The sequence below is a fragment of the Pleurodeles waltl genome, chromosome 9 (assembly GCF_031143425.1).
Source record: "Pleurodeles waltl isolate 20211129_DDA chromosome 9, aPleWal1.hap1.20221129, whole genome shotgun sequence".
Lineage (NCBI taxonomy): Eukaryota > Metazoa > Chordata > Amphibia > Caudata > Salamandridae > Pleurodeles > Pleurodeles waltl.
The window spans coordinates 571755056-571777707 of record NC_090448.1 but is presented as its reverse complement, the minus strand read 5'-3'; the positions used below and the strand labels follow the sequence as shown (position 1 = coordinate 571777707).

At 44.4% G+C, this 22652-nt stretch overlaps 1 protein-coding gene across 2 annotated transcripts in view; it reads left to right on the top strand.

Annotated features, from left to right (window-relative positions):
* The first annotated feature begins 3522 nt into the window (after nucleotides 1-3522).
* Nucleotides 3523-22652, top strand: part of LOC138259675 (cytochrome P450 2G1-like) — a 280939-nt gene continuing 261809 nt past the window's right edge. For both annotated transcript variants that reach the window (XM_069207549.1, XM_069207548.1), the window contains exons 1-2: nucleotides 3523-3721; nucleotides 21931-22093. In XM_069207549.1, the coding sequence (XP_069063650.1) occupies nucleotides 3539-3721; nucleotides 21931-22093 (346 nt within the window). In that variant the 5' untranslated portion in view covers nucleotides 3523-3538. The remainder of the gene's footprint in view (nucleotides 3722-21930; nucleotides 22094-22652) is intronic.

The following is a 22652-nucleotide window of genomic DNA, read 5'->3' as shown; positions in this document are numbered from 1 at the left end:
GGCAGGTAGCAAAGGATAATTCTGATGTTATGGGAAGGAAAAGGCTGAAGGTGATACCGGGAAAATAAAAATTATCTCCAGGTTGGTGATTGGGTGAGAGTAAAAGATCCCATATTGGTCAGAAAAGGCTTGTCAAAGTTTAAAGAATCTCAACAAATTCGAGAGGTACGTAGAAATGCTGCTTTGTTGACTGATGGGAGTTGGTGGGGTGTCACACGCTTGGCTTTAGATCCCATTGTTCAAACAAGAAGTGAGTATGGAGGTAATCACAAGTTGTCCAATCAATCCAATGGAAATGAAGTTGAAACTCACAATTCTTCTGAATGTGTAAGGAAGGATGTGCATAGAACTATTGGGGAAAGGAGTAAGCGGGAATGCCGCAGAACTGCTAAGTTTCGTGATTATGTTTTGTCGTGAAAACAATATATATGTTAATCATTTATTTAGTAAGTTGTTATTCTGTGCTTAGAATGTGCATTGTCTATTGTGCATTGTATATTAGTTGCATTTGTTTTGATCTTAGAAGGGTATTTCTTATTCACGTTAATATTATTGTTTTATTGTACTTATTTATTGAAAAAAATGTTTAATTAAAGAAAGAGGGGAGATGTTGTGATGTGGCTTGGAATGCCACTGTGTCATGTGGAATCCTCTGACAGAGCTTGCTGATGTCTTGGCATTCCACATGACACTAACGGACCGAGGCACACGTCTTGTCTTCCTCTGTGCCCCTTTTTACCTTCTATATTTCAATTGCATTTTATTCTAATAAAGATTTACTTACCTCGTCCATCTTCGTTGGATCCTTTACTTCACTTCCTTGGGTGACGGCTGAGCTATAGGCCAAAATCCACAGCTAGGCACTTTGCAAAAAACAGGTCTGTTTTCTTTTGGAAAATGTGATGTGTCCATGTTGTGTTTTGGGGCATTTCATGTCGCGGGCGCTAGGCCTACCCAAGCAAGTGAGGCACCATTATTATTGGGAGACTCGGGGAACACAGAATAGCAGAACAAGTGTTATTACCTCTTGTGTTTCTCTACATTTCTTCCTTCCAAATGTAAGACAGTGTGTAAAAAAGACGTCAATTTGAGAATTCACATGCTAGTATGGGGACCACAGAATTCAGAGATGTGCAAATAACCACTGCTTCTCAACGCCTTATCTTGTGCCCATTTTGGAAATACAAAGGTTTTCTTGATACCTATTTTCACTCTTTATATTTCACCCAATGAATTGATGTATACTCTGTATAGAATGAAAACTCGTTGCAAGGTGCAGCTCATTTATGGGCTCTGGGTACCTAGGGTTCTTGATGAACCTGCATATCCTTACAACAAAGAAGAGTCCAGCAGACATAACGGTATATTGCTTTAAAAAATCTGACATCACAGTAAAAAGTTACAGAGGAAAACATGAAGAAAAATGGCTGTTTTTTAACCTCAATTTCAATTTATTTATTTCAGCTGTTATTTTCTGTAGGAAAACATTGTAGGATCTACACAAATGACCCCTTGCTGAATTCAGAATTTTGTCTACTTTTCATAAATCCTTAGCTTTCTGGGATCCAGCATTGGTTTCAAACTCATTCCTGTCACTAACTGGAAGGAGGCTCAAAGCACACAAAATAGTAAAAATGGGGTATGTCCCAGTAAAATGCCAAAATTTTGTTAAAAAATGTGGTTTTCTGATTCAAGTCTGCCTGTTCCTGGAGGCTGGAAAGCTGGTGATTTTAGCACCGCAAATGCTTTGTTGATGCCTTTTTCAGTGAAAAACCACAAGCCTTCTTCTGCGGCCCTTTTTTCCCATTTCTTTTCAAAAAACAATTTTTTTACTGTATTTTGGCTAATTTCTTGGTTTGCTTCAGGGGAGCCCACAAATTCTGGGTACCTCTAGAATCCCTAGGATGTTGGAAAAAAAGATGGAAATTTGGCATAGGTAGATTATGTGGACAAAAAGTTATAAGGGCCTAAGCGCGAACTGCCTCAAATAGCCAAAAAAAAGGCCTGCCACCTGACGGGGAAAAGGCCTGGCAGCGAAAACGGGATGCATTTAAAAAAGAAAAATGACACAATTTTGTTTCACTTTTTAGGAATAGGCAGTGGTCAATGGGACCACTCACTCCCTGCTCTTAAAAAACATATTCACTACCATTCACAAAGGGGAAGTGGTCCCCTGGTGATCCCTTTCTGTTTGCGACTGGCTTACCATCTACTTAAAGGAAGCAGCAAACTGCAATTCTTTTGCGACTGCATTCCGGTCGCAAAACAATCATGCATCCCCCTGCGACTCGCTGTTAGTAAGGGACGCCCTTGGCATGCCCCTTTCTAAAAGCAACTAGCAAACCCTATTTTGCGAGTCCCTAATAGGTTATCTACTCGCGCAATAGGGTTTGTACATGCCAGATGCCATTTTAGTGGTCGCAAACGGACCAAATCTTGGATTGTGACTGCTAAAAACGGTTAGACATCTGGTAAAAAAATTAGGTGTTTTTCTAAGGTATAGTTAATCACAATTATTATAATCTTACGCCATGGACACAAACACAAAGAAACAATCATTTGATGAAAAACGCATTTTACCGCATTAGCTGGAATAAAGCCAAATAGAAGTAGTAGAAAATGTTTTGGACTACAGCGCGGTTGTGGTTCCAAATGTGTGACACGTGCAGGTGGAGAAAAAAAATAAAAATTCAGAAATGTCAGGCTTTATCAAAAAATGTAATCTTAACAGTTGGGATTTGGAACAGTTGAGAGTGAAGAATTCATAATTCTTGACATCTCAGACGGACAATTTATGAGGATATTTACATTTTTTTAAATGTCTTTACTGGTTCATAACAAAAGAGCTACTATGCCGCCTGTGCACCCGCTTTAACACTTGCGTGCTTTAAATTAACGTCAACATTGTATTACTGTCACTAACGATCAGTCATTCCTTGCACAAGCAGAAATAGGAGCTAGAACTTCAGTTGATGAGGGTATTTAAAAAAATAGAATCCACACATGTAATAGTGCTGAGCCCGTTCATTTTAAGAATTTTATCGCAGCATTCCACAAACTAAGGAATCCTTACTAATATAACAATGAACACGATGTATGAGCAGCGCACCAGGCGCAGAGTGGCTGCATCAGTTAAGCCGTTGCTATTAATTGTTAGGTGGCAGGTAACTTCCAGGTGCACTGATTATAAACGATATGTGTTTTGGTTGGTAAGTTCAGAAACGATCACACCTTTTCCAGAACATACCAAGATAGATCAGGTTTCCAAAGTATAATTCTAAAGAACCTTGAACAGGGATCATATGTTGCTTTGCTTTCATTCTGTGGTTGTCAGGGTGGATATGAATTGTGTAAAAGCCCCTGGTTGCACAACTGGCCCTTCTACAGTTTGAAATGCTGATGAGAAACAACTCATATTGAGAAGTTGAGCAATTCAGTGTCCACCTGCCAAAGCTCCTCCTTCTGGAGGTACCATATAAAGACATCTAGCTACCCAGGAGTAAGGTACAAGCAAAGCTAAGAATAAAACGGTGTCAAAATGGAACCACTCGGAGCCACGAGTTTCCTGCTAGCCGTCTGCGTGGTCTGCCTAATGTTCAGCTGGGCAAGGGCCAGAGCAAAGCTAGGCCCCGGGAAGCTTCCTCCAGGCCCCGTCGGCCTTCCCTTCATAGGAAACATGCTGCAACTAAACAGTAAGAAGATGTTTACCTCCCTCATTCAGGTAATTTATTTTCTCCTGGACGGAGTTCTCAAAATTATAATCCCCATTTATCATCATGTGTCACATGCATAGGTTAGTCCTAATTTACAGTTGTTTCCCTAGTGCGAGTTTTCACATTTCTCATCTGAAAATGGTATGGGTTTTGAAAAATAATATAACTGCATATCTCATACTACATTTGATATCAAGTTTCAAAAATAATTCGAAATTAACATTACGGCAGCGTAATTCACTTCATTACATGAGCTTTTCGTGCACTTTTTACACTGTATTGCAGAAATTGAGCCATTTCCTCTGAGTTGCATAGTTACCGAAAAATTACAGCAATGGAACTACTCAAACAACCAGAACGCCAGTGGCAATTGTGTTTCCTGCTATTTTTTTATCATAAAATATGTCCTCACGTAAAAAATTGATGCAAGGATGCCTTTCACACTAAAATATAGTGTTAATTGATGAATTGTGAATTCCATGTAATTAAAAATGCCATGTAATAGTCCTATGATGTTGCACAATTATGTGAAAGCATATTATGGAAATTTCACAAACACCTAGTTGCAGTCAGTTCAGTTTAACAATTTTGGAACTTCAAATTGTCTTGGCGTCCCATTTATAAAGGACTAGAAATCCATGTGGAAAGGGTATGGTACAGTGTCTCAGAAAAGGAGAAATGTTCTCTTCTATATAGATAAATAATGTGTATAAGGCGATTACGCTACACGAATATGTGAAACTTTTCAGATTTAGGACATTTGGAATGGGAAAACCAATTTTAACTCTGAACTAGAATGACTTGGATTCTCCTGGTTCTGCTCGGCCATTACAGCGATATGTCAAAATGACTACTATGGAAGATCAGGCTCTTGCCTTGGTTTGCACTGTAATTAGCAAAGGATTGCATCTTGACGACTTTCTTGACTGGAGTGGGTTCTGTATCGCTTCTTGGAAGGATAGTTTTGGGCCTGCGTTCTTTTTCAGGCAGTACCATCTTAGCACTGTCTACACTTCTGAAAAGGGGTGCAAACCTCTCCGCACAGGTGGCGCCAGATGGGCAAAATAGTTTATAAACCTATGAGAGCCAGCAATGCCCCCTCTTTGTCCCTTTCAGTGGATATGGGCTTGTGAGTAGGCTCGACAGGTGGCGCTGGTAGAGTCATTGAAGACACCCATCCACACCAGCACCTTTAGTGGATAATATAACTGAAAGATAACCAAATTACTCTTTATTCTTTACATGAGAGTAGGAGCAGTATGACAGCCCTGCAGCAGAGACGTTATAGAGAAAACATTTTCCATGAAGTACCCCTCTTTCCCAGTCTTCCACCTGTGTCATGAATCCATCTGTTAGACTCCAAGGCTCCGATTCACAAAGGTAAACTTAGACCGTCTAAACTTAGACCAAACATCTACGTTTTCGACTTAGGGAATTCACAAAGGGCAATTTGCAAGCAGTATCTTTCGGACCGCACTCGGGACTATATCCTGCCCCAAGTGAGAACCTAAAGATACTACTCGCAAATGCCCTTTGTGAATTCCCAAAGTCGTAAACTTAGAAGTTTGGTCTAAGTTTAGACTTAAAGTCTAAGTTTACCTTTGTGAATCTGGCCCACAATAAGTACTCTGTCAGAGGAAGCTGATAAAGCTGTTGACTTCTCCATTTTTAATACGGAGCTGCACGTTTGTGTAATCCCAAATTAAAACTGGGATGTTTCAATCCAAATGGGCCCTATTCTGCCCGTTTATATTGCACAGTTTACCTACGGTATATTAAAATATGAACTTTGGATTCATGCAACACCACATTTGCAAGCAGACGCTTACACACATCAGTGAACCTTCCAATAGAAACAAAACATGACAAGTTTCATTGAAGATAGTAGGGCCTAGGTTAAGAGCATATGTATTGAGATATCAATCCTAGTGCAATGGTGATTGCCCAAGGACTGCGAAAACAACGTTAGAAACCTAAGTGAGATTTCTCTAACCATGTATGGCCAGCTTGGCATTGCAAGGCTTGATAAATCTGGAGTGATGCAAGGCAGCACCAATTGCTGATTTGAGTGACAGTGATTTAGGGAGGTATTCCATGGGTGGAGTGTGGATGTTCCCATGCATCGACTCATGGATTTCGGAGCATTCCTAGATTTACTGATAGTAGTAGACCTATTAATGCATCAAAATCCTCCGCCTCCCTTTGTTTGATGTAATGAGGAGTAAAATCTTTACTTCTTCTTTCTTTCCCTCTTTCTACACACAGAAAAAGGGAAATGCCCCTCAGGATTGTTTTTGTGTAGGAAGGTGTTCCTTCCTGCACAAAAGCAATCCCTGTCTACAATGCAGACATCTTTGCACCATGAATCAAGGCTGTCTGCATTGGCACTAGGCAGTCAAAAGTGTGCCAGGACTAGAAAATGATAGAAATGCTCTGTATACTGTTAAATACGGCACATTTCTGAACTTTGCCTTTCAAGCAGCGCAGCAAGGTGGCTTGCAGCATTGTGCTGTGTGAAAAAATGATAAATATGGGCCTGAGGCCAAGATTCACAAGGCTTTTGTGCTGGGATTGCATTACTTTTGTAATGCAAACCGAATGCAACTCCCTTATTGGTATTTGCAGACCAACGCAAATTGGTATTTGCGTTGGTTTGTAAGGGAAAGTAACACAAACCAGCGCAAAGCTTCTTTGCATTACATAGCCTCAAAGGAGTGTTACATGTGTGGTATGTGGGCATTCCCATGCTACCACCCATGCTTTTTGATGCACAACTCTATCTACTAACATTTGTAGACCAAGTTTTGTGCCAAAAAATGCCTTTGGAAACCAGTCATTAAAAGGAGAAATGTTTTAATTTCTCCTTTCCTTACCAACTTTGCATGTGTGCTGCACTTAAAGCACACTCACAACGTAGGAAAAGTTTTAAAATGAGTCTAAGCATAGTATTTTGTATTGGAAGAAACAGTACAAAACCTATGCTATGCACACGCACACACCCTCACACTATGGTGCAAAGGTGTGTGTGTGGCGCTCGGCAGCAAAATTCTGTGCTGGTACAAGGGAGAGGAGAGGAGAGTGCCATATCTCTGTAGGCATGGCTCTCCCCTGCTCTCTCCCTGCCACGTAATGCAGCACAGCCTCTTTGGCTGCTGTGCAGTATTGTGTGACAGTTTTGCGAATCTGGGCCTTAGAACCAGATTTACAAAGCTTTCTTGGACATGCGCTGCACCAAAATATTTTTGCATTGCATTGCACTGAGTGCGTTAAACAAATATAACTGGTAGAAATGGGGTCTCTGGTTGTGTAGGAGGTTGTACCTTGGAGGCAATACTCCTTCTGGAGGTACGTATTATACACAATATATACACTAGACACCAAACTAAGGTAAGTAATTAGGCATAGGAAAGTGCAAACAATAGGAAATGTTATAGAATGTAATGGGAGAAAATAGATCTAGTGGCAACACAAACCGTATACTGAGAAAGTGGAATGCAAACCACAAATTCCTCCCTAGACAAGTGCAGTGTGTAGAGAATCGTTGGGAGAGTAAGAATACAGTAAAGGTAAGTAAATTACCACACCCCAGAGCCCAGAAAAGCAGGCAGGAGTAAAGTACTGCAAGTTTCCTTAGGACACACTACACCTTGTTTTGGGGGTTTTGCAGCAGCCAACCAAGTCTGCAAAGAACAACTGCTGGATTATTGGACCTGAAGACCTGCAAAGGAAGAGCACCAAATCCAGAAGTTGAAAGAAGTTCCAGGAAGGACAGGAGCCCCTGACAACAAAGAAGAGTGTGCATAAGAAGTGTCCCCGGTTATTTGAAGAATGCATAAATGCACCCTAGGAAGATGCCAGTGGGTTCCTGTATGATGCAAAAGATGCCCCACAGCGTGAAGATTGTTGCAGATGAGATTTCGTGTTGGAAAGTGCCAACAAGCCTCGGCTACAGCAAAAGAATGTTTTTCATCAAAATGGCGCTGGATGGACCCAGGAGGAACCTGGGGACCTCAACTCTATGTGAGGAGGAAGAGGGGCTCTCAGCACTTTAGAGAGCCCTCAGGATGCCAGCCAGCACTCCCAGAAGCTGCAGGATCTTGGTTCAAAGGAGGTGCAAAATGCAGTTGATACAGCACAACAAAAGAAGGTCCCATGCCGCCAGAGAACAACTCCGCGAGTTGAGCATCACAGGGTAGAGTGCTGGGGACCTGGGCCAGGATGTGCACAAAGGAATTTTGCAAAGAGTGCACTGAGGCTTCAGGAGGCGAAGAAGACACAATACACAGGGGTACCATCGCTCTGGGGCAAGGCAAGGTCTTACCTCCTCCAAATTGCATCAGCAGGACCTCAGAACAGTCTATGTTGATGATGTCCACCCTCTGTGTCCTTAGAAGCATGCTCGTCACCGTGAGAGGAGTCCCAGGGTACCATTCATCGCCATGGAAGGTGCCTGCTTGGAGCAGGAGAGTGACTCCGTCACTCCACGGGAGACTTTTTCAGTCCTTCTGGTACAGGATGAAGACAGGGAGTCCCCTGAGCATGCACGCCATGGAAACTGTTGCAGTCGCTGACTTGGAGCTGAGGTTGCTGAAGAAAAGTGTCTCTTGTAGACACTTTTTTGCAGTTACAGCATTTCTTGGAGCAGGCTGCGGATGATCCGAGGTCAGAAGAGTCTGAAGTTGTTGCAGAGGGTTCCTGAATTTAACTTGCAAGCAGAATCTGAATAGAACCCACAGGAGAGACCCTAAATAGCCCTGAGAAGGGGATTGGCTACCTTATCAGGTATGGACCTATCAGGAGGGGTTTCTGACCACACCTGTTGGCACTGGCCACTCAGAGCCCTCCAGAGTGCCCCCCGCACCTTGCAAAGCAAAATGGCCGAAGTCTGGGCCACACTGGAGGAGCTCTGGGCACCACCCCTGGGGTGGTGATGGACAGGGGAGTGGCCACTCCCCTTTCCTTTGTCCAGTTTTCCACCAGAGCAGGTGAGAAGGGGTCCCTGAACCGGTGTAGACTGGTTTATGCAAGGAGGGCACCATCTGTGCCCTTTAAAGCATTTCCAGAGGCTGGGGGAGGCTACCCCTCCCCAGTCTGTAACGCCTATTTCCAAAGGGAGAGGGTGTAACACCCTGCTCTCAGAGGAAATGATTTGTTCTGCCTTCCTGGGACTGGGCTGCCCAGACCCCAAGAGGGCAGAACCCTGTCTGTCAGGTGGCAGCAGCTGTAGCTGCAGGGGAAGCCTCAGAGAGCTGGTTTGGCAGTACTGGGGGTCCATGGTGGAGCCCCCAGGATGCATGGAATTGGCTCCCCAATACCAGATTTGGAATGGGGGGACAATCCCATGATCTTAGACATGTTAAATGGCCATATTCGGATTACCATTGTGAAGCTACATATAGGTATTGACCTTTATGTAGTGCATGTGTGTAATGGCGTCCCCGTACTCACAAAATCTGAGGAAATGGCCCTGAACTATGTGTGGGCACCGTTGCTAGTGCAAGTGTGCCCTCACACTTAGTAACTTTGCACCTAACCTTTAGCAAGTGAAGGTTAGACATATAGGTGACTTATAAGTTACTTAAGTGCAGTGCAAATGGCTGTGAAATAGTGCTGCAATGGCAGTCCTCTGTAAGGGTTTGTCTGAGCTCCCTATTGGTGGCAAAATAAATGCTGCAGCCCATATGGATCTCCTAGAACCCCAATGCCTACTTCAAAGGAAAGTCTCTGTTGTTCACAAGATCCTGCCTTGCCCAAGTCATGCTCCAGGCTCACACCAGGGGGTTGGAGACTGCATTGTTTGAGGGTAGGCACAGCCCATTCAGGTGTAAGTGCCCACTCCTCCCTCCACTCTAGCTCAGATGCTCCATCAGGATATGCAGGCTACTCCCTAGCTCCCTTTGTCTCACTTTCTAGAGAGGACTCACACCAGCCCAATTGCCAGTCTGACCCAGACAGGGAATCCACAAACAGACAGCGTCATAGAATGGTTTAAGCAAGAAAATGCCCACTTTCTAAAAGTGGCATTTTCAAACTGACAATTTAAAAAACAACTTTACCAAAATATATATTTTTAAGTTGTGAGTTCAGAGACACCACACTACATATTTAGGTCTGCCCCAAAGGGAATCTGCACTTAAATATCATTTAAGAGCAGCCCCAATGTTAATCTATGAGCGAGATAGGCCTTAAAACATTGAAAGCTGAGTTTAGCAGTATTTCGCTGTTAGGACATCTAAAACACACCAGTACATGTCACATCTTTAACATACACTGCACCCTGCCCAAAGGGCTACCTAGGGCCTAACTCAGGGGTGCCTTACATGTAGAAAAAGGGAAGGTGTAGGCCTGGCAAGTGGGCACACTTGCCAAGTCGAATTGGCAGTGCAAGACTGCACACACAGACAAAGCAGTGGCAGGTCTGAGTCATGTTTACAGGGCTACACATGTGGGTGGCTCAACTAGTGCTGCAGGCCCCTAGAAGCATTTGATTTACAGGCCTGTGCACCCCTAGTGCACTTTAGTAGGGACGTACCAGTAAATCATATATGCCAATCAGGGATATGCCAATTTCACATGTAATTTACACAGGAGCACTTGCACTTTAGCACTGGTCAGCAGTGGTAAAATGCCCAGAGTACCAACAACAGCAAAAACAGAGTCCAGCACACAGTCAAAACATGGGAAGCAAAGGCAAAAAAAGACAGGGGAGACCACGTCAAGGATGCCAGGTCTAACACACGGTGTCGTAAAACCGTGCTGCATGAGGTTTGCATCGTTATCAGCAGCTGCAACCGGGTGTTGCACCGTTTCTCCAGCCACGATGCATCGATCTCCCAGCCCCAAGGCAGGTGGAGCATTGATTTTCAGCCATGTTGCAGGTGGTGCGACAACATTTTCCCCACACATCATTCTGTGTGTAGATTTTAGCCCTTGTTCTGCCAACTTCACCTTTCAGGGGTCCATGGACTGGAATGGGCACCACTTGGCAGGGCAGGAGTCTCAGCAGAGAGTCCAGGTGCTGGAAGTCTTTGATGACCCTGAGACTTCAAAACAGGAGGCAAGCTTAGTCCAAGCCCTTGGAGATTCTTCACAAGCAGGAATATACCACAAAGTCCAGTTTTTGTCCTCTCTCAGACAGGAGCAGCAACTGCAGGCCAACCCAACAAAGCACAGTCACAGGCAAATGGGACGAACTCCTCTTCCAGCACTTCAGCTCTTCTCCTTGGCAGAGGTTCCTCTTGAATCCAGAAGTAATCTAAAAATCTGGGGTTTTGGGTCCGCTACTTATACCCCTTTCTGCCTTTGAAGAAGGCAAACTACAAATGGGAAAGCCTCTGTTATTCACAAGATCCTACCTTGCCCAGGCCTGGCTCCAGACTCACACCAGGGGGTTGGGCACTGCATTGTGTGAAGGTAGGCACAGCCCATTCAGGTGTAAGTGACCACTCCTCCCTCCACTCCAGCTCACATGGCCCATCAGGATATGCAGGATACATCCCAGTTCCCTTTGTGTCACTGTCTAGAGGGGATTAACAAACAGTCCAAATGTCAGTCTCACCCAGACAGGAACTACACAAGCAGACAGAGTCACAGAATGGTTTAAGCAAGAAAGGGCCAGATGTACGAAATTCCTGAATTGCGACTCGCAAATTGCGAGTCAGAGAGACTCGCAATTTGCGAGTCGCAATTCAGGATGCAGGATGGTGTCCCTGACACCTTCTGCGACTCGCAAGGCGGTCGCAAAGACACACCTCATTAATATTAATGAGGTGGGTCGCAATTTGCGACCCCCTTGTGACTCGCAGCACTCACAGGGATGGTGGCCTGTTGGAGACAGCAGACCACCATGTCTGTGACTGCTTTCAAATAAAGGAGTTTTTCTTTTTTGTAATGCAGCCCGTTTTCCTTAAAGGAAAACGAGATGCATTACAAAATGAAAAAATGAAATGTTTTAGTTTCTTTTTTTCAGATCAGGCAGTGGTCCATAGGACCACTGCCTGCTCTGAAAAAATGTTTTCCGTGCCATTCACAAAGGGGAAAGGGTCGCATGGGGTCCCCTTCCCTTTTGCAAATGGTTTACCACCAGTGTGACACTGGTGGTAACTGCGATTGCTTTGCGACCGCGTTTGCGGTCACAAAGCAATGCAGCATTGCTCTGGGACTTGCAATTAGGAAGGGGAACACGCCTTCCTAATTGCGACTCGCAGTCCCGTTCTGCGAGTCGGTAACCAGGTTACCGACTCGCAAAACGGGGATTTTCCCAGTCTCTCATTACTGGGACAGAATTGGCTCAGTTATAATGCATAACCCATTTTCAGACCATGCTGTGCCATTGGTTCAACTATCTCTCTTAGGCTAGCACCCAGTAAGACACATGTGGTCCTTTGACAAATCTCTACTAACTAATGAAGATTGGATTCCAGTCTTGAACTATCAGTGGTTGAATTCTTAGCCCGAAACGAAGCTTCTGCTTCCATTTTTACTACCTATGAGTCATGCGAAGCTCGTATGAGGGGGGAAGCAATTGCATTTCAGGCCTTCCTAAAGGGAGAAAAAAAGGAGAAAATAGGCAGTTTCCAGAAGGAATTTGATCATGTCATGCGCTTGTATCAGCTATATCATGATGCTATCCCATGGTCTCGCCTTCAGACCGCCACAACCCAGTTAAAGAATTTCTTCTTAGCAGCAAAGATAGTAAATCGCAGCACATGTTTTCAGCAGTATCATGAGGAGAGCAAGCATGTAGGGAAATGTTTATCAAAACACAAACGCTGTGGGATAGCGTAACTGGATGGACGGAATGCAGAACCAATCAAACATTCACCCCCAGTCACAGATCTGGGTTTAATCCATCCATTATTTTGCTCACCATGCCACCCCAGTTTGAACCAAGCCATATGCAAATCAGTCTTGACCCTGTTCTTCATGGGAACAGTCCAGCCCGAACTGCCAGGCCAGGTTCTCCCTGGACCGGAAACAAGCATCCTGGGACCGGTTTCGGGGTTTCACCCCTCATCAGCCAGGCTAGCTTGAATCCAGTGGCACAGTGAGCCCGGGACCCACGTCTGGGCATACCCGGCGCACTTAGGGCGGCAAAAGCAAAGCAAAACACAAACGCTGTGGGATAGCGTAACTGGATGGACGGAATGCAGAACCAATCAAACATTCACCCCCGGTCACAGATCTGGGTTTAATCCATCCATTATTTTGCTCACCATGCCACCCCAGTTTGAACCCAGCCATATGCAAATCAGTCTTGACCCTGTTCCTCATGGGAACAGTCCAGCCCGAACTGCCAGGCCAGGTTCTCCCTGGACCGGAAACAAGCATCCTGGGACCGGTTTCGGGGTTTCACCCCTCATCAGAGCTAAATAATGTGCCTGTGTAAAATACTAAAATAACCTAACAACACCTCCCCATCGATGGTTTAAAATTGCAGAGGTTTATACTAAAACCCAGCACTAAAACCACCCATCCCACAATAGTTACAAAAAGCAAACTAAAATATAGTGAATGAGGTGACATGTCCATGTCACCAAGCAAAACAGACCCAAATTTGAGCCAAATTAAAAGAGGTCAATTTAACTTTTGCAAAACTCGAACATCAATTGAGGTCAAATGTCAGCAAATCAACAATAATCATGCTCTTTTAAAAAAACAACAATTCAAACAATTGTTATAGAATCCAGAAAAGACCTGACTTCAGCAGATGATAAAGGAACCAGCCATAGCTCCAGCTGAGGTGACAGAATCCAATGCAGTGCCATGTGTTGTGGCACCAAAAGACACTTGATCCACAAACGGCTGCTCATAGCAAGCTTCCCGTAGCATTCGCAATCTTAATGCGTATGTCTGGTAATGAACCCGCATCGAGAACAGACCAGATTCCAAAGAAGGTATGTGCTGCATGGCAAGGCACACTTCTGGTGAATGTTCAAATGATCACCACAAACATCGAAATACTGGCAGCATGCACTTCAGAACCGGTGTAAATGACAAAGACCAGTTGGACTCAAGCTCTTCAAGGAATGGTGCTCCGAAATACTGCATCATGCGTTTACAACACAGTTGGGCTGGTGGAAGCGCCATCAGTCCTACTTGTTGAGATGAGGCAGCCATTGCGAAGAAAGAATAGCAACAGCAAAATGCTGCCAATTAATGCCAAGTAACAGGAATCCCCCCAAAACACTCAAAAAATAGAGTTTATAGCTGAAGGGATTATGCCAAATATACAAGAGAAGGCACTGAAAAACACAGAACCAACAGCCTTAAATAAGTGTACAATCCAAGCAGTGTTAGACACGTTAAAACTCTGAGCAATGAGTACACCGAAATGTCTCAGAAAAATTGTATTTAAAAGGGGCACTATCTCTGCGGAAGACCTCACCACTTGGAGAGCATAGGTTTCGTGGGCCCTCCTATGGCATCAAATATTACCCAACATGTACACTTTTTGCAGAAAAATAACAACATGAAATACAAAAAATAGCCAGCATTTTTTATTTAATCCAATGCCATCCTTGCACAAAATTATGTTTTAACAATTACAAAATATATATATATACCACAGGAACAGTTCTTTCATGCAATTATGACTAGTAGTGGGCCTACTGGCAAGATTGCATGTTGGCAAACTAGGCCACTTAGTAAAATACATTTTTATTGCAAATGTAAGAAACATGGAGAAGAGATACTGAGTTGTTCAACGTTTTTCCTATACAAAAGGGGAACAGTGAAATGTAAAAAAATAACTAGGCCCCTACTGAACTCAGGCCACCCACCACAATGAAATTTGAAAATCAAATAAAAGTGCAAAGAAATACTGATGCATGCCCTTTCAAACAAGAACACACTTACACATTAATTTTGCACTAGGAGGAGCCAGCTAGACAGGAACAGAAACTTGGAGTCTCTGGGGCACTTCCTTCCTGTTGGGAACAAATGGCTTCTCACACACAAAAAAAAATGAACAGTTCATGGGAGTATAAAATCCACTTGAAGATGTCTTTTCAGGTACATTTAGCTGCTTCTTGAGGAGAGAATCTGCTTGAGGTTCACCCAGGCTGGCTCGCTCTCCTAAACAGCACTATAATGGTGCTTTTGGGATAGAAGCTGTGCAGGTGGGCATGAAATCTCACGCGTGCTTGCAAGCGGCCTGACAGTATTGTTGCACCCACGAGCGCATGCCAAAAACAAGTCTTGCACATGCTAACAGAAAAATATTTCACCACATGCCGGATGGTGGAATTTAGGGACTCTGTGTTACTACACGTAGCATGGTCTGCCCACGGTGTGCCCGAATACTGCAAACTCCATGAGTGGAGTGAATTTTTCTGCCAAGGCCTAATTTGGACCCGGCTGTATGCAAATCCGTCTCAACCCTGCTCTATTTAAAACAGTCAAGCTTCAACTGCCAAGTCAGGTCCTCCCTGAACCAGAACACAAGCAACCCCGGACCGGTTTTGACCTAGATATGAGCTCATCAACTATTTACAGCTTGGTTCCAGTGACACAGAGCAATGGATTGAGATGCAGTCCTGTGCAATTGCCACTGGCTGAGATTAATTCAAACATTTCATCCATCACTTTCTTGTTGTTGCAGTTGCTGCCTCCATTCAGAATGAGCAAAGATGAGCGTGATTCCAGGAGTGAGAGATTGTGGTGTCTAATACTTCTTGGTGGTACTGCATTACATTGTGGACATAGATACCACTGGCCATCAATCATCATGATCCAAAAAATATCCTATCCATCTGGATGGGATTTAACAGCTTAGCACTTCATTGGTCTAACCTATAGAATGTGGCTACATTCCAAATCACAGAGTCACAATGATAGAGTCACTTCAGGTGGTGTTCATCTTGGGGCATATTATCAAAGAGTTTATTATCAAAGAGTTGTGCTGCTCTTGCACCACACAAGAGTGATGCAACTCTTAAGTTAAATGTATCATTCCATGCCAGGCTTCGTAAATCTTAAGTAATACAACACAGTGCAAATTGCTGCATTGTATTACTCTGCCCTAGGAAGATGCTCCATGGGTGGAGGGTGGTTGTTCCCGCACATCCAACCATTGATTTTGGCACATTCCCCAATTTACCATTACTGATAGACCTGGGAATGCATAAAAAACCTACGCCTCCCCAGGTGAGGTATAACGAGGAAAAATATATTTATTTCACCTCGTTACTTCCTCTTTCTTCAAAAGATGTGACAGCCTGACTACATAAGAAACTAAGAGACAGGGTTTTATGCTGGATTTTCAGGCTTCCATGTGTTGTATTCCTATTGTAGAGAAGAATCAAAATCATTTCCACTTATCTGTACATGTCCCCATTGATTACAATCAATGTTTTCTCTGTATAAACACAATTATTTACATTCATTTCACAGTAGCTACAAAGGAAATGATCACTGAGATGTCTAGTTTGTTACTGTAGTGCACGACTATCAGCCAGGAAGAAGGACTGCTGTTGTGAAAAGACTGCCACTGTGCTTGACTGCCACTCTGTCGCGCTGACCTAATGCCTGCTGCCCTCCTTGCCTCGGAGTGAGAAGGGCTGGACCTGCTGCTCTCCAACCTAGAACAAAAGTGATGCCAGGGGCTTGCTAGCTTGCCTCCTGTTTTCTGCAGTCTCAGGGACACAAGATACTTTCATACTCACTTGCTACAGCGACTGGAATCTGGCAGTTGGGAGTCTTGCCCTGCCAAGTGGTGCCAATCCTGCCCTGGGCCCTTGGTAGTGAGTATAAAGTGCTGCTCCAGTCCAAACCAACACATTGCCACTGATGGGTGGCTCGGAACTGGCTGATCAGCCCTGTTGTGTGGATCAAAACAGGTGCATCACCCCATTTCGTGGATCTGAGATGATGCATCACCTCTCAAGTTGAGATTGATCACTTTCAGTGCCACTGCATCTCAGACCTAACATGTTCCCACTGTTGCATGGAGAAAATCGATGCATCTTCACTACTGTGTGGAAATGATTGACACCGGCTCTGCTGCAGGGAGATGATGCAGCGCCTCTTCTGAGGCATTGTTCGCTAATGCATAGAAAGGTTAATGATTTGCCTCCACTGCAGCAGTCAACATCAACGCATTGATTCAGCATGCTCCCTGCAACCTTGATGTCAACGCAACCAGGATTAAGGTACTTTTTTTCAGCTGGCCCATCGTAGCCCTTGTAGCCAGCCAGTGCTCCATCTCAGTCAGCCTGAACATTTGACTCTGTTTTGGTCTGGCAAAACCAGATATCCCTAGCGGGTGCTTCTTGTTTCAAAACACAATTTCACAGTTTATGCTTTGAAAATTCATACCTCAAGTTTCACTTATTATATTTTTTTGTTTTGGTCTTGTTTTATTTATTAATGTAAGCTCTATCTTTCTAACCAGATAAGGTGTATTTTTGTGTGGTGTTTTCATTGTTTTACTTTTTAAAGCTTTACTCAAATACTTAACACATCGCCTCTTAAGTTAAGTCTCACTGCTCTGTTTCAAGCTACCACACTTAAACACAGGTTAACCTAGGGGGTGTTTGTGTCCTACTCTGACTATGATTGGGGTTTCTGCTTTGACAGGGTGACTACATCTGTCCAATAGAAACCGAATTTCTAACAAAGGTGATCAGCGGTGAGGATAGGACTTGTGTTTGTGCAGTGCCTTACAGTGACTTGGTGTACACAGTCATTCCTCGCTTAGCCCAATTAGAGTTTAAATTCTCCCTGATGGGCCGTTTTGATTTTTCCAAATTCATTCCTACCCTGCCTGATGGTTTGTGCCAGGGTTTCACCTCCTAGGACAGAATTAGAGCTTGCCAAACCTGGAGGGCTCCACTGTGGCTAAGCTTAAGGACTTTTCTCAATAGAGATGATTGCCCACTAAAAAAGGAATCAAGACAGTGGAGCTCCAAAAAGCTTTCAGTGCATGGGCAGAGACCCATCAATTGCTAGGCACAACAAGTAACCAGGAGGATGAGGCGTCCGAGAATAAATCAGAGTCAAGCCTACAGGAAGGTCTGGTACTGCAAAATGTGGTGGTGAAAAGTGACCTACTCCCAAGAATGGAAGTATCCTCCCAGGCAAGGAGCAGTGTGTTCTCCCGCAATCTATCCCCAAAGGAGCTGTCGAAGAGGATGGCAGAGAGAGAGTACAGGTTGGAGAAGTCTAAGCTCCAAATGGAAGAGAAGAGGCTAGCCATGGTTCTAACAAAGGTTAAGGTTGAAGCTGGCAGAGCCTCAAAGGAGAGCCACAGAGGAGAGAAAATTGATGTTGACTCATAAACCGAGTTTGAAGGAGATGGGCATTCAGATCAGACATAGAGAATCTTTCATTAATGGTGACATTGTTACCCCAGTGCCTTCTGGAGACGGGGTGCCATATTCCTAAGGCTCCGTTGCCTCACTTTGTGGTGGGGGGTGACATCAATAGATTGTTTGAGGCTCATGAGATTACCCTGCAGATGCACAAGATCCCTAAGTGGCATTTGGGAGCTGGTCTGTAGAGGCTTAGCCCTATTGAGGGGAGAGACATCCATTAACCATAGACACAGATGACAGGGTTAGGTATCCCACAATAAAACAATTCCTGATCAGAAAATATGGTTTGACCCCAGAAAAGTATAGGCAGAAGTTGTGAGACAGTGAGAAACTGCCCTAACAGACCTCGGTGTTCTGTGTGGATTCTTTTCACAAGAGCACATGTTCAATCTTTGTTTCCAGATTTGCACCAACACTTGCTTGACAGTAAGTTCACTGACCCCCAAAGAAGATGGACTGCTGTTTCAGCACAAGGGTCCACAAGAAGGTATCTGGGGGAGATCACCTCAAGGGTGGCAGAGTCCTCACCAGAAGTAGGAGGAGGGACAAAAACAAAAGAAAGGAGTTTTATAGAGAGCCCCAATATAGTTCTTAGGGTCAGGACTACCATCATCATACTGGAAAGAAAAATAGATTGTTCCCTTATTGTAGGTCTGCAAGAAGCTCAGAAAATGGGCATGGGCCTGGTTCGGGGAATACACATTTCCCAGTACCTCCACTGTACTTCCCAGCCGACTTCACCAGGACATTTTCACCTTCCCTGTCAGTTTTGACTGTAATGGCCTTGAAGGGAACTCTTGCTCTCACCCAGATAAGTTCCCCTTGCACAAACGTGGCCGGTGGCTTGGACAGAACCCTGGGTGCCCTCTCAAGTGCAAACAAAGGGGTGACTTGGTTCGGGCCACCTTGTCCCGCATCCATGACTCCAGATACGGCACCATGTCTGAGCCTTACATGGCCATAGGGAGGCCCACTACACAGACGTTGTTCCATGTGTTGTGTTGTTCCGCGTCCTCTATTCATTGCTCAAGCTTGCTCGCCTGCTCCATCACGCTCCTCAGTTGGGCACTTATGGCTCTCTGTGCCAGCTGCAATTCAGATAGGGCTGTTTCAGAGTACTTAGCTCTGTCCACCAGTTTTCAGTGGTCTGCTCAACCCAGCCCAGCTCTGCCACCACTGTGCTGATCTCTCATTGGAACATGGTCTTCCTATCAGTGATGGCTGTGAGGATTTTGTCCAGAGTGTTTTGTAGGGGTTAGAACATGGTATCCAGTGCCAACCGTGCCTCTGCCAGATCTTTATCTCATTTTTACGACTTGTGTGGGGAAGCCCTGTCTCTTGGTTTTGGCTTGCCCATCTCTGCCCCTAATGATGGATGAGGTCCCCCCATTGGTCGTCGGCAGAGACCCCATGACAAGATTGTCACAGTTAATGGAGCTCAATGTGTCGCCACTCATCACTCAGGGGACACTTGCCTGCCGTACCCCATTCCCCACAGCTGGCTTGCCACCACATGCACCTCTGGGTCACTCGGTCTCCACTGATGTGTTATTTCTTAAGTGGGGATACTCAGGTGGGTCCGGGGGGGCTCAAAGGTGCCAGACGGTGCCCTTAGGGTGTTGCATCCCTGCAACTTTCCAGTGGACATCACAAACTTGTGGCATGGCAAGGACCCTCTGTGAAATTCTAGGGCCTTCCCAGAAACTCCTTCACGTGTATCCAGCACCCTTTTAGGGAAAGGGGAATAAAATGGAGCGGGGGCATCACACTACTATCTGTTCACTGCTTTCAGTGGGCATTTTTCTGACCGTAGACTACCAGAGAGACTGTCACCAGTTTCTGGAGCAGTTTGCCTCTTTGTTCTCACATACCCTTGACTTACTACATGGTCAGCAAAAACAACATTTACCATTTGTCTGACAAGGACAGGGCCAGAATTAAGGAGGAGGTCTCCAAAATGCTAGTGCAACCCAGTTCTGGAAGGTGGCAGGAGCTCTCTTAAATCTGAAGGGCATTACCTGGAACTGGAAGTGCCCTTCTGGGGTCGAGAACGCAGACCTCTGTTTGCTCCCCTCAATCAAGGCAATCTGCCAGTCAAACATGTTGAGTAATTTGGCAGCTCCAAGTCAATCTATTATCTTGTCAGTTTGGGGGATAGGTGTGCATCAGTCTTCGTGACTGCATTGATCTCACTGTAGTCCACATTGAACCTAAATTCAAGTGTGACACCTGGAGGAGCAGTCTTGGGGCCAGATTCACTGGGCTGGACTAAGGGCTGTTTGAGGGCTCAATAACCCCTAACAGGAGATTTGTCAAGGGATATGGCACCATTGTTGCCCTCTTAAAAAAGTTGACTTCAAAGAAGCAGCTATGTCTGGTGATCTGGACATAGCCATGCCAGAAAGCTTTTGATGCCCTGAACGGGGCTATGTTGATGGCACCCATGCTTAAGACCCCTGTCCTCTCCTAAGAGTTCATTGTGCAGATAGACACCTCAGAGCATGACATAGGGTCTGTGCTCTCACAGCTAAATGAAGACGAACTTGATTAACCTGTAACCTTCATTAGTAGAAGGTTACTTCCCAGCGAACAGAGGTGGAGCGCAATAGAAAGGGAAGCCTTTAGTGTGGTCTGGGCCCTAAAGAAACTGAGGCCATACCTGTTTGGTACTCACTTCAGGTTCATACAGACAATAGACCTTGCAGATGGCAAATGAAGATGAGGGGTGAGAATTCTAAACTGTTGAAAAGCTCCCTAAGGGGAATGGACATTATGGTGGAACACTTCCCTGGAACCTACCATGCAAATGCTGATAGCTTCTTCAGGTTCTTCCATCTTAGTAAATAGATCTCCCAAGGTGTTGGGTAACTGTCCCCTCTTTCAGCCAGGGGGGGACACATATTAGACCTGACAACCTTGGTGAGGTTTCCCAAGACATTTTGCCATCAAACCTCATGTTTTGCTGACCTTGTTATTGCTGGCTTTAGGAATCTGGGAAATTTCCACTACTAACGAGTGCTAAGGTTCAACTGCTCTCTGCTTACACCATGGTAACATTGGCTTATTCACAATTGGCAGAGTTAATTTATGTATAAGTCCATAGTAAAGTGCACTACTTGTGCCGAGGGCCTGTGAATTAAATGCTACTAGTGGGCCTTTTGCACTGATTTTGAGACCCACTTCAGCAGCATTTCAAACATGTTTCAGGCCTGCCATTGCAGAGCCTGTGTGTGCAGTTTAAACTGCCAAGTCGAACAGGCAAGTTAACCCTCTTGCCAGGCCCAAACGTTTGTTTTTTAATACATTTTAATACATATAAGCCACCCTTAAGGTAGGCCCTGGACAGCCCAAAGGCAGGATGCAAAGTATTTAAAAAGTAGGACATGTACTGTTACATTTTACATGTACTAGTAGTGAAATACTCTTAAGTTCATTTTTCACTACTGCAAGGCCTATCTCTGCCATAAGATACCATTGGGATTACCTTATTACATTTTCTAAGTGTAATGTTCAATTTGGAAGAGATAGGACATTGCAAAATTAATGTCTCTAGAATCACAAATTAAAATCACAACTTAAGGTGAAGTGAACTATCTTCACTCTTCATGAAAATCCAACACCTTTTACATGTTTGAAATGTAGAAAGATTACTTAACCTGATGGAGGGGAGGATGAGCTACTTCAGTCTGGTGGAATATCTCTGCGTATATTAGGCAAGTGGCAGAGCCTGCATTGTTTTCACTGACAGGATATCTTAATTTTATCTACCTCTAAATTATGCAAATAGTCTACCAGATGGGAAGATGAGAAATCCTCTTAATTCACAGTATATTTTCACTTACTGCTCTGAAATATATCAAGACCTTTATGTGTTTATCACTAATTGTGTTTTTCAATTCCAGCTCAGTGAAAAATATGGCCCTGTCTACACTATTCATCTGGGCCCTGAGCCAGTGGTGATTCTGTGCAGTTATGATGTAGTCAAGGAAGCACTGAATGATCAAGGCGAGGAATTTGGTGCAAGAGGATCTATGCCATTACTTGAGAAGATTAATAGAGGTCATGGTAAGTAAAAAACCACAAAAATAGCTCAGCATCACTGTATTATGATGCAGAATCAGGGGCGTAGTTTGGTCAGCAATATTGGGAGGGGGGGTGAGCTTCAGCTTTCCCAAAAATCATGCTGGCACATAATGTTGAAATACCTTATAGAACTAGCATGGTGCACAAGAGTGGCTTAGGGGCAACGTAAAAGTAGAGGAATGCAGAGTGGTATGGGCACTTTGGGCCAGATGTACGAAATTCCTGAATTGTGAGTCGCAATTCAGGATGGTGTCCCTGACACCATCTGTGACTCGCAAGGGGGTCGCAAAAGCCCACCTCATTAATATTGATGAGGTGGATCACAATTTGCGACCCCCTTCCGACTCGCAGCACTCACAGGGATGGTGGCCTGCTGGAGACAGCAGACCACCATGTATGTGACTGCTTTTAAATAAAGTCGTTTTTTTTTGTTTTTTTTTGTAATGCAGTCTGTTTTCCTTAAAGGAAAACGGGATGCATTACAAAATGAAAAAAAATGAAACGTTTTAGTTTCATTTTTTTCAGAGCAGGCAGTGGTCCA